The sequence below is a fragment of the Pelobates fuscus genome, chromosome 1 (genome assembly GCF_036172605.1).
Source record: "Pelobates fuscus isolate aPelFus1 chromosome 1, aPelFus1.pri, whole genome shotgun sequence".
In the NCBI taxonomy this organism is placed as follows: domain Eukaryota; kingdom Metazoa; phylum Chordata; class Amphibia; order Anura; family Pelobatidae; genus Pelobates; species Pelobates fuscus.
Genome location: NC_086317.1, coordinates 375,882,814 through 375,895,247, shown reverse-complemented (window position 1 = coordinate 375,895,247; position 12,434 = coordinate 375,882,814). Strand labels below are relative to the sequence as shown.

The window sequence follows — 12,434 nt, the reverse complement described above, 5'->3', positions numbered from 1 at the left end:
GTGTGTGTGTGTGTGTTTTGTTTGTTTTGTTTGTTTTCTTATTTTTCTTATTTGTGTCACTGTAACTAATGGCAGTAAATGTCCTGCAAGTACTATTTGAAACTCATTTCTTTGCAGTAATGATTGACTCTTGTATTATTGTTATTCTGTTTACATTTTACATTTATGGGGATGTTTTTACACATTCAATAATTGCGATTTTTCCTCTTTTCTCCCTAAAGGTCCACAAGCATCATATTTCCATGATTAAAATCCAGCATCTAAAGCTGCTCAAAGAACCACTACAATAAGACATTCACCAACAGAAGAAAAAAAAAAAAAAAAGGTAACCTCATTTAGAGTCTGGGTTGGGTATTAAAAGTAGTAGTTGTTCTATATGTGTTTTGATAAAAAAGGAAAACACGAGTAGATCTCTTTACATGAACATCTGTGCAGCACCATTATTATCCATGTTATCACATACTGTTTCCAGTTGGTATTAGAGGCTATAACACATGTAATATGTTGCATTAAATCAATATTCAGAAACCCAATTTTACATATGTACGGGAAGTCATTATTGCTCTTCAAGGCATTTAAACCATCTGCAGCCTTTCTAAATTCTAAGTATGCATAAGAAGCACCACCGGCAGGATTGAGGGCATTCCCTATCCCCTTTGAAATGTCTCTTTCTTTGATTTAAGTGGTGCCATAGAATGACAATGCTTAAACATCTAATGGCTTTGCACCCATATTGTTTTTCCAGATACCCCAGGAATGCACTATGAGAACTTGCAGATCCCCTTTTTACTTTTCTTAACTGTTAACGTCAAGCCTGCTGTCTCATTCTTTTTTTTTTTTTTTGCACCTGTCACATTCAATCTGATATAGGTCTGACATCAGAGTTGTATAGCTTCCTTACTTACTCTCTCTCTCTCCAGCTTTTTCTCCCCATTCAGAACTTCAAGTCTTTTCCAAGAACTCAGGCTTTTAAATACTTAGTTGTTGAAAATTGATGCCCTTGGCATAAACCTACCAAATTCTACATAAAAAAAAAACAGATCTTGACATTAAATGGCAAATCTTGCATGCGTGAATCTTCCTATTTCCCAAAGCCTCATAGCCCTTTGTAAAATAAATTCTCTGCCCCTTATTAAATAGCTCATATCAGAAATGTGAACTCTAGCTTTTCTTTTCCTTTTTCTAGTAATGTTAATTCTACAGGTTCAGCATACATGTAGAGAAGCTTAAATGTATAGTTAAAAGTTATTCCTTATTTTATTTACCTTGTTAATTAGGGGCATTCTACGCACCATTGTGATTTTGGTGCAAGTACATTCTTTTGCCCCAGTGCTGGCAACCTATTATTACTGTTGACAGGCTTTGGACAGATAATGTGAAAGTGTAAATAACTTGAAAAGCACTCGAAGACTCCTTGCACCTTAGCGACTATTACGATGGAAACGCTATTTTTCTTATTTTTTTTTTAAGTTATATTCTGAAAACACTATGAAACCGTACACATCAGTGTCTTTCTGTCACTCTTATTACTCACTTTATATAAAATGTGGTGCTTCATGTTGCAGTAGATAAAACCATTTTTTATAAATCCACATATTTAAAGCAATACCGACCCTTTAATACCATATGTGAAAAACGAAAAAAGTTCTATATAAGAATTATTAAATTAACAAAAAATAAATTCCCAGTGATCTTTCTTTATTTATTTTCTTCTAAAGTAGATCTTTTCATACGTGAAAGTCCTAGCTAGGTATTGCTCCTATCACAGTGCACTTGCTACACAATGTCCAAAAATAGCAGGCTTCCTTTGGTCTGCCTATGTGCATGCTTTTATCGTGCTATATTTGAAATTGCATTTCCTCCCTTCCAGCTGTACCACTAATGTGTTTTATAGTTTTTGCAAAAGATTGTGTTACACATAATAGCACTTAGTTTGACTTAGTAGACCATTTTTCCTTGGAGAAATTACCCTTCTAAAATTTGCCTTGGGTCTTTAGGGAGAAATAGACCCAATGTTCGAACCGAAACTCATTCGATCATTTTTTTGTATCCTTTATGCCACAATCCCTGTATATATCCAGTCTGCATAATTAGTCGGACATTTCCTACAGCTGCCACACTTGATGTTTCTTGCTAAATTGCAGCTTGCAGAAATGATTCTATACTTTAATCACTGACACAGGTTTCTGTTCCTGCCAGCCGCGTTCTTGCACAGTGGGTTACAGGGCCTGCTAGAACAGTGGTTGGTAGCATTTGTAATTGCTTTGTGGGCAGTGCAAGGATTAAGGTACTGCGCAAGTTGGCAGTCAGCTTGAAGTGTTGTAAGTGGCGGATTCAGTGTGGGGGCAGCATATCTGGAACTCTTTGTGTATAAATCTGCAATGCTAATTAAATCATAAAATATAAGATCACTCCCTCGGTGATTTATGAAAAGCATGACAGGCTTGAGATTAAATTAGACTCCACTCAAATAAACCACAAGTGCTACTCTAACCAATATTTATTCAAAGATGAATTTGAGTTGCAGCGTGTGACAGTCCTTGTAATTTCTAGCAGTAAACAAGCAAAATAGAAGACATGATTGAGAACTGTAATAATGCTCCTTTGTGTCTGTTGTATGGTTGCTTGTTTGCTGGATTCTTTCTCGGAGTGATTTCTTTTTGTGTCTCTGTGCTGCAATTTCAGTAAAAAACACACATTTCAATAATCGTCAGTGACTGATATCATGAGATAAATATGTGCTTCTGAGACATATAGATAAATATGTTACTTAATATACACATCATGTTTTAGAGTCCCATGCTGCATTAATAGTGACATAATCCGTGAAGTCATTCTCCAAAATAAACTGGGAATGATGCATTTGTCACCTATGTGCAGCATTAAGGCCATAAACCCACACAGGACCAAGACATAGCTGTTTCACTCTGCTCGAGATTGGTGGGAGTTACACTGCCAATAGGCTCCTGCCACAATTTTATTGGCTGCAGCTGAAATAACTATCCTACTAATCTCAGGCAACACTAGAACATATATGCCCCAATGCTGCATTAAAATAAAAGTTTTCCCCTTAACCCCTCAACTACGCGAACACCCTACACAATGCTATCGCTTAAAGGATCACTATAGTGTCAGGAAAACAAACTCGTTTTGCAGACACTATATAATCCTTAGGGTCACCCCACCCTCAGGGCCCCCCTCCCGCTGGTCTGAAGGGGATAAATCCCCTTCAGCCACTTACCTTTATCCAGCGCCAGACTCCCTCGGCACTGGTGACCTCTCTTCCCCCTCCAATGTCGGGTCCCGACGTCAGCGCAATGCTTTCCTATGGACGCTCTGCGTGCTAAATGCGATTTTCAGGAAGATTGCTACTAGAGAACTATGTTTGCATCTGAAAGGTTAAAACCTGGGGGGCCTGGCACCCAGACCACTTCATTGAGCTGAAGTGGTCTGGGTGACTATAGTGGTCCTTTAACTATTAACCCCTTACTACTCTAACACTATCGCTGAACATTAGCATTAATCTTAACTTAAAAATATAATTTCATATAAAAAAAATAACTTACAGTGAAATGTGTTGTAGGGGGGTAGCAAAATGCCATCTTTGGGTTTTGGAGACTTTTATCAACCACTGGACCCAAGTTATAAGATTTTTTTTTTTTTTTTTTTTCATGCCGTGGTATATAGAATGACAGATGACGAGCATGTACGCACTACAAAAGCTGCCTCTGTAAAGTATCTCTGTAATAATATTACAGCATTTTAACTTGCACTTTGAATTTGGCGTAACTAATAATTTGTGATCCCAATTATTATTATATATTTTTTTTTTCTGTTCTTCAATTGTCATGTCCAGACTCCCAGTTAACAACAATGCGAAAGTGGTGTCTTTACTGTAATGCTACAGCAGTAAAGCCTTTCTAAAAACAACATACATTTATAGTATAGAAATCCCCATTGAATGGTTTCTGCTTTTGATATTTCATGCATGTAAACATTACCATTAAATTGCTTGGCAATAACACTGCTTACGTAAGACTCCCTGATGCCCAGTGTCACTTTCCGTGACACGCTCACCTGCTTTGGTTTTCACAGCTCCCTAGTAACCAAGATATAAACATTTGTGAGTCAGCAATATCTCCAATTAACCTGTCAAATGCAAGCCTTTCAATCAAAAAAATATTATCTGCAACATTGTGGTGTGGAACTGATACCTCTATTCAGTCATTGATTCTTGCACAGTTGAAATATTGCAGGGTTGCTCACAATATAAGTTTGAAATATGCATACTACAGAATAGGAGAGGATTTTTTGATTTGTATTACAGGCAATTGCTTCAGTCCTGAAATCTACACCCTGTGTTTATATATTGTGTGATCTATCTCAATTGCTAGCTTGTTACATTCAAACTTTATAAGCATCCCATGTTCTGGACTACTGTACCACCATCCAGATCTGACACACTAAACTCCCAAAACATACAGGTGCACATGCATGCTTGATTCTTCAACACATGATGCTAGGTGACTCGAGGTGTACCAGCCCCACCATGTATATATTCCAGGCTGACATTAAAGGGGCATTCCACTGCCCAAATACAAAATAAATAAACATTTCAGTTTAGTAGCTATACCACCAATGACAACATGCATGCATTTAGTTTTGCATTTTTATCATGGGGGTATAGCTAAAAACTTCTTGCAAAACCTTACTTTCTCTTGTCTGCAGTATTTACAAGCCTTTCCTCCGCCCAGACTTTGTGGCTGTCAATCACAGTCTTCCCAATTCAGCTCAATGAGAAGTCTTTGCAAGACAGGTGCTCTGGGAAATTGCTGCTCTTGAGTTTAGCTCCACTGAGCCAACCAAACCAGGAAGTGGCAGGTCCTGTTGTCTGCTTATATACCAGGGGGGTGTTACCAGGTTAATTTATAAAAGTGTCCATTTCTATTGAAATCAGCACTTTTTGCAAAATGAAAAAAAAGAGGACATGCTCTTCACACATATAGCTTTCAGCAAATTAAAGTGCTTTAAAGGTCTGGAGTGTACCTTCTAGTGGAAGAATACTTTGCAATTTTATTGGGTTTCATGACGATACAGAGATAATTTTAAAAGTAATTTATAGAGGTAGCCATTTTCATAGATTTTCTGGAGGAATTCATATTTTTTGTTTAGTTATTCCACCCTTGTGGGGCTCTCTTGCGTAACCCTCTTCTTATTTGTACATTTTGAGTAAAATGCTTGAAGTGGATGAGGACTTATCGGTAATGTGAGAAGCTGTGAACAGGAGAGTTTCCTTAGTAACCCACAGTACTCATTATCCCACATTATGAAGGAAAGAAATCTTCCTCTACAGACCTCTACGTGGAAAACAAATCCAGAAATTATCACAATTACTACCTAATACAATGCCAAAACCATGTTCCCTTTGCACTCAAACTGTTTTACCACTAAAATTGTTACCCCATTCTACGTGTTGGCTGAACATGAAGTTTTTGAGTCAAACTCAACAGACTTTTTCCCACAGACATCATTAGCAGTTTATTGTTCAGCAGTACTGCTGTGTGAATGACTCTCTGTGCCAGACATGCATGTCTTATCTGTAACTGTCCATGTATTGTCATGCTTATCTCTGTCCTGTCTGAAATTGCCTATAGTTAATTGAGTGCACTTGACATTAGCCCTAAATGGCAGCCTAGCAGCACTGAAGTTACAATGGTTGGCACAATGGAATCATTTGAATTCTCGTTCGTGTTAGTCAACCCTTTTCTTTTCTGCACTTATCCCAAGTTTGCTGTTGTTATACCATGCTCTTTAAATTTGTTTTAAACTTAAAAGATTTATGTGTTGGTGTACTTTAAGTAGCCATGTAATGACTTATTATAGCTATCAAGGACTGGGTGTGCTGCCCTTTTAATTGCAAAACAGCGTTGGCTTTTTGGGACATAGACGTTTATATAATATGCTACTTTGGTAATAGGGTAATTGGTATTGTTCATAGATGTGTAATTTAACAAGGTAATGTTTTTCTGGTGGATTCTCAAGAGCAGGAAAGCCTGACAGGAAGATGATATTGACTAATTTTCTATTTATGGTAATGCCTAACTTGTAACTTGTCTGCAAAGGGTCGATTAATCTTTGATTCACCAGGGGCTTACTCCTGCATTAACTCTTGTTAATGTCATTGTGCCTGAGATAGCACTGCTGCTTTGTGTCCACTAGAACCTTAGAAGTACATTGACACAGGATTCTCTAATAATCATTAGAAGCACAGATCTCAAACCGGTGCTCCAACAGGGAAAAAATATTACTCTGGTACACAAAGAGAAACTTTCCCTTTATTAATGTCCTTTGTGTTTTTCCCATATTCATGTTTAGAAAATCATATTGTACCTTTCTTCAAAGTAACTCACCCATGTTCTTGCAAAGAATTAATATGATCTTGTTTCAAGGGTAACGTTTAAGTCTTCAAGAATTCATACTTCTCGGGCAATCATTCACCGGTTTCCAAATTACAAAGTCCAGAACCTTACCTGTACTGGCATCTTCCAATGCAGCAAACATATCACTTCTGTGTATAATAAATCTATGAGCAAATTGATTCACATCAGCGCCCCATTGACTTGCATTCATTCCAAGTGAGAGATTGCACTTAAAATAGTTCTTTGGGAAGAAGCTTGGAATAACTCAAGTGAAAAATTATAGAACCACCATGACGGATTCATCCTTTTAAGACTGCAGCAAAAAATACAACTCACCATATAGATAGCATCTTCTCACTTCTTCACTAAAATAAACTACCAAAGAAACTGCTGATATGTGCGTTCACCAAGTTTTTCTGCTGTGAAAAATATTTTGGAATATAAAATCTGTCCACAGTAGTGGATGCAGCCATGTGCCAAATGCTGCAAACTATTGGAAATATTCTGGACAAGAGATATTTCCCAATGTCTTCTTACCAGGTGGGACAGGATGGTCCCAACCAGAAATCATTCTTAACCATATATTTCCTTCTAATGTCCATATTATATGGATTAAATATTTGTATGCTAGAGTCCTTGATTAATACTTGCTTTATGTCTGTTGACTTATGAGGGTAATGTAATACCTTTATTATGTGCCAGGGGATTTTTGCACATTTTTTTTAATGTTTATGTTTTGTATATTTTCTATGCCAATTCTGTTTTCTTTCTTATAGTGTTCTTCTACAAAATTGCATGTAGATATGAAGGATTGAAATGCAGGATGGGTTATGCTTGTTGTCTCTGACAATGAGAAGGATAGTCCAAACAAGGGAAGGGGCAAGTCAACCATTCTTTGCAGGTACCCCAGACTGTCTAACCAACCCCCACGGCTGACCATGTGCAGCATGTCAATCACCAGGGACCAGACCCAGAAAGACTGAATATGAACCTAAATTTGATACTGGAAAAGATGGGCGGAATTGTTTTTCTAGTATATATTGCTAATCTTTTCTCCTCTTCCTTCAACTCTAATTCCTCTTCAGCCTTAACACATTTCCTTTTTGACTGGCTTTCTGTCGTTGAAAAATATTTATTATTATTATTATTATTATTATTATGATATTTATAGAGCGCCGTCAAATTCCGCAAAGACCCTCACCGGTGACTTCGCCGCTGGCAGTCCAGTGGCTGGGAGTGCACCACTGTCTTGATCCAGTGTGTCCTCTTTGTAGCTGACGTCACTGTTGTAATCTCAGGCATGCATGAGAGTCCAGCATTGAGGTCTATGGAGGACACCACAAGACCACGGGATCCTCCATAGACACAGCCAATTCCCTGCAAACGTCTGCATTGACTACTGCCAGGACTGACACAAGAAAGTCAAGTAGTACCTATTCTATTCTATCTTTATGAAATACTCATGGGGCAGCATTTTTAAAGCAGGGTTAGTACTGCTTGTAAAAATGCTGCAATTCTTAGTTGTAGTGAATAAACCAGTTTTAGAAACCCGGTTAAGTTGCTCTACTCTAAGAAAATACTATAAATGGTGATTCCTGATTATTGCTTTGTTGTGCTAAAATATGTCACTTTTTCATTTATATAGTCTCAAACATCACTAGAAATTGTCAAATATTTTTCAAAACTGTTCAGCTGTTTGGTGTTATATATGAATAGCATATACCATATGTGTTTTTGGAATGGAATGCTGTGATAGGTGGACAACCCAAAATAAACAGAGCACAGATTGCAAGCGGTATACATTTAAAATATTTTTGTTTTGTTAGGGAAACCAAAATTCTTATCCTGTGATAACTTTAACGCGTTGTCAAGTATATCCCTTACTGGAAGATATACTGGAAAATATCATGTTTCTGGCACAAAGCTATTTATCTGATTTGTTGGCACACTAGATGATGTGAATACTTGGAAAACATAAACAATTTACAGAAAAATTTACTTTCCTAGCTAAAAATAAGTTGTGGTGATACATTTGGAACTTTTTGGCTTTATCGATGATGTAAAAGAAGGATTCAGAATTTGAAACTTAATCATAACCTTGTTAGAAAAGGGACACTTGGGATGTAAGACTTCCGACTACCAATGAATGGCACATCTTTTTATCTTGTGGTAGCTACAACAAACATATTCACATTCCTGCACTTTTGGGTTGTAAGTTATGTTACTCTTTACATAAAACCAGATACCATTCCATATTGTTACAGTATGGGCTTAAAAATATTTTTTAACTTTTACCCTTACATTGTCTGTCTTAGGGATAAAATTCTTATATTGTGCCAATTTAATGGGATGATGTTTGTCTTTTAAGGCTAAATGTCATCCTTGAGCTCAGTGAATTACTGTATTTACTTGATTCTAATGCACACTTATTGACAAAATAAAGTCTACGAAATTTGAATGCTCCTTAGATTATATGACGCAAATTCGCTTGGGCGAAATTTGTCAGAGTGAAATTTGCATCGCTGTGACAGGGATGTGAGGCTTGGTTTCTGTTTACCATAAAGCTGTACCTCATACCTCGCACCAAATACCGGTACATTCGCCATCAAAAAATTTTTCGGCTTCCAGGTTTCAAGATTTGAATGTGCATTATGTTCAATGGGGCATTAGATTCAAATAAATACGGTATCCCCTGTAACTGAATTGCACCCCAAAACTTTATTAATTTTTTTTTGTACAGAAGAATTGATTTTCTTGTCATATAAATGAAATCTAAATTTTACAACACAGGCTAAACAGACTAACTGCACACTGTGAAATCCATAATTACATACCTTCATGTTTCTGTTTCTGGATTAATTTGTGTAGCATGTAAACCTTTTTACCTGTATGCCTACGTTCATTTATATTTCCTGACAACACTGTAACCATCATACAAATCGAGAAAAATATTATGAGGACATTTAAATAAAGCATCTTAATGCCTTTATACTAAGAGATGTCGCTTTCAAAATCTTTCGGAGTGTCCGTTTAATAACCAAAGGCAGTTTCTTTTCTTCATGGAAAACCTTGAACATCTTTGATGTGATTGTGTAAACATATCATTTCTGATCAAGCTTGTTTTTTTCATTAAATAACTAATTTTAAATCTCTATTTTCTGCCATGTCCCTTTAGGCTCATAGACGCTCTTTAAACACAATTTCTACATATTAAACTGGCCCTGTTTTTCATATATTTTGTTTGATAAGCCACTTTTGTATGGTAGTTTTTGGTCAATTAAATCTGTATATTTTCTTGCCTGAAGAGATTACTTTTGTTCTTGTTTTGCTTTTTGTGGTTTTTATTTTCTGGTTATTTCTCCCCCCCCCCCCCCCCCCCACAATGCACATATAATCTACAGATCAGAACAGCAGTAACAAAAACACTATTAAACTAAAAAGGTGCTCTCCAAGTGAGATGTTTGTAATTAGCAATCCTTGCCTGACAGCAATCGGAATGCCAAGCCTGCAATACAGTGTTTACAATTTGAAAAAGCTGACGCAGCGTGAATAAGGATCGATATGTTGTTTGCTACGCAAGGTCAATATTTCTTGCAGTATTTGTGTGCAAGTGTGGCAGCCAGGGAAGAGAACCAATCTATATGCTTACTTAAACCTCTTACAAGACCTCTATACAATTTGCAGTTTACTTGATGAATTAAGATATTGTTAGGCTTTCCAATTGCATAAAGATGTTAAACTCAATCAACATAAAAACCTTTAGTAATATTCCATTTATTAATAGCAATATATAAGTGTGCATCTATGTATGTAAATACATTTCCCCTCATCAAGAATATTGTGATGAATTAGTCTTTAAGAATTTAGGCCTCAATTTAATATTGTTTGAGCTCTCCCAATTATTTCATATTTGGATAAACTTTTAAAATATAATAAATACAACATTTATAAAAAAAAAATAAAAAAAAATAAATAATAATATTAAGTCCTTTTAAAACTTTGTCCAAAATATTAAATCATTTGGAAAGCAAAATTATCCAGCAAAATTTAATTGATGTCTTCGTGAGATGGTTTGTTTGTTGTGAAGTTCCTTAGGAATCAGTCCTTGTTCCAGACCTTTTTAATGTATGCGGAACCCTGTTTTCAGTGACGTGCATGCAGAGCATATTGTTGTGATATCTTTCTGACCTACACAAGAACACATTCCGCATGTGCATTATCGCCCATCATATAGCACCCAGTCAGATTGGAAGGTTGCAATAGCAAGAACTATTGCAGACATTTTTTGCTTTTTTATCAAATGGATAACCCACAGATTCTATCACTTGAACTTAACACACACATACTGTGCTTCCAGTATGTAATGATAAATATGTACAATTACAAAAACAATCAACCAAATGGATTCATCATGAGAGAAAATAGGATTTAATTCTATGAAACATAAGTGTGATGGATGCAAGTGCGCGGTGACAATGTAATTGGATAAGCTTTTTAGAGCTAGTTTGTTTCCTCTTTTCTAAGGCTTAATCAGTTAAAGTATTTATTTTGATCATGCTTTTACTGTCCAATGGTTTCACAATATGATTTAGGATGATGACATTCTCAAATGAACTGTAAGACAAATACAGTGACTTCTTTCTTATGATGAGATATGTGGGAGGTATCTAAGCTTTCACAATTAGCACCTGCATGGGCTTTAGTACTATTGCCCACTATTCCGACCCCATTTCAAAAAAAGTCCAAAACCTCTCATAGTCATTTTTTGTTTTTATTTATTTCAGTTGAAATTACTTTCTTTTCAGACTAGGAAGACAGACAAGCCCCAGTGATAGACAAGAATACAAGAATATGGCACAGCTACATGGAAGGAGATACATCAAAGCTTTTGTTAGTGGCTTTTTTGTGGCCGTACCAGTCACTGTTACCTTTCTTGATCGTGTGGCGTGCGTGGCAAGAGTGGAAGGTGTTTCAATGCAGCCTTCCTTGAACCCAGTTGGAAGAAATCAGTCTGATGTAGTTCTTTTAAATCGGTGGAATGTTCGAAATTATGATGTTCACCGCGGGGACATAGTTTCTTTAGTATCTCCTAGGAACCCTGAGCAGAAGATCATCAAAAGAGTGGTTGCTCTTGAAGGTGACATTATAAAGACACTGGGCCACAAGAACAGATTTGTCAAAGTGCCAAGGGGGCATATGTGGGTGGAAGGTGACCATCATGGACATAGTTTTGATAGCAATGCTTTTGGACCGATTTCGCTTGGACTCTTGCATGCACATGCTACTTACATATTATGGCCTCCTAATCGTTGGCAGAAACTAAAGACTCTGCCATCTCTGGAACGCCATCCACTGCCGAAGGACAATTGACATTAGTTTTAATAATTTACAAAATATGAAGTGGTCTTATATTTCAAAGGTTCTCTCATTTTCATACACAATATAACACACACGGCTACACATATGCCATATTGAAACTTTTTAAAATGAATTTACGGTCTTCTGATTGATATTAATTCTCTATAGGGGGCTCTCTGTAAATGAATTGGTTTAATGTTGCAAAAATATTTTTTGTTTGTTTTTGCTTTTTTTTTTTTTTAACAGACAGTTTACAGAACACATGGCTGTGAAATCAGTGGCCTTGAGGTTTTTAATTCTAATTGGTTATTATTGCTAATTTTTTAGCATATTCTTCCAACATTTAATGTGTGGAAGAGAAATTCCCCAGCATGCTCAGGGCTCTCCTGGTTCGATTCATTAGGCAATGTTCCTTTTTGGTTGTTGATGGGCTTTAAAAAAAATAAAAATAATATATATATTATTACATGATTCATTTTGGGTTCAGAAATGTATGTAAAAAAAAAAAAATCAAATATACCTGTAACAAAATGTAGGTTGACCTGTTTTAGATGAATATCTTAAAAACATCTGAACTGTATTGTAAAATAAATGTTATGTTTCGTTGATGATTAGATGTTAAAGAATGCTTAACCCCTCAACGAGTAATGGCATGTC

The 12,434-nt window shown here is 36.3% G+C and overlaps 2 protein-coding genes across 4 annotated transcripts in view; both read left to right on the top strand.

Annotated features, from left to right (window-relative positions):
• Nucleotides 1-242: 242 nt before the first annotated feature.
• IMMP2L (inner mitochondrial membrane peptidase subunit 2) lies at nucleotides 243-11,870 on the top strand. Of its 2 annotated transcripts, none has more exons than XM_063425981.1 (2): nucleotides 243-325; nucleotides 11,225-11,870. In XM_063425981.1, exon 2 carries the CDS (start codon nucleotides 11,271-11,273, stop codon nucleotides 11,787-11,789), a length of 519 nt encoding a protein of 172 aa, XP_063282051.1. In that variant the 5' UTR covers nucleotides 243-325; nucleotides 11,225-11,270; the 3' UTR covers nucleotides 11,790-11,870. The 2 variants fall into 2 exon arrangements, with proteins under 2 accessions (XP_063282051.1, XP_063282052.1); XM_063425982.1 differs by lacking the exon at nucleotides 243-325 and adding an exon at nucleotides 9,823-9,999.
• The window catches only part of ENOX1 (ecto-NOX disulfide-thiol exchanger 1), a 597,059-nt gene continuing 584,882 nt past the window's right edge, over nucleotides 258-12,434 (top strand). For both annotated transcript variants that reach the window (XM_063425978.1, XM_063425979.1), the window contains exon 1: nucleotides 258-325. The gene's annotated coding sequence lies outside the window, so the exon portion shown is untranslated. The remainder of the gene's footprint in view (nucleotides 326-12,434) is intronic.

What these genes read in the sequence shown, in the direction of transcription:
- IMMP2L (XM_063425981.1), top strand. Translation starts at nt 11,271, where the DNA reads ATGGCACAGCTACATGGAAGGAGATACATCAAAGCTTTTGTTAGTGGC.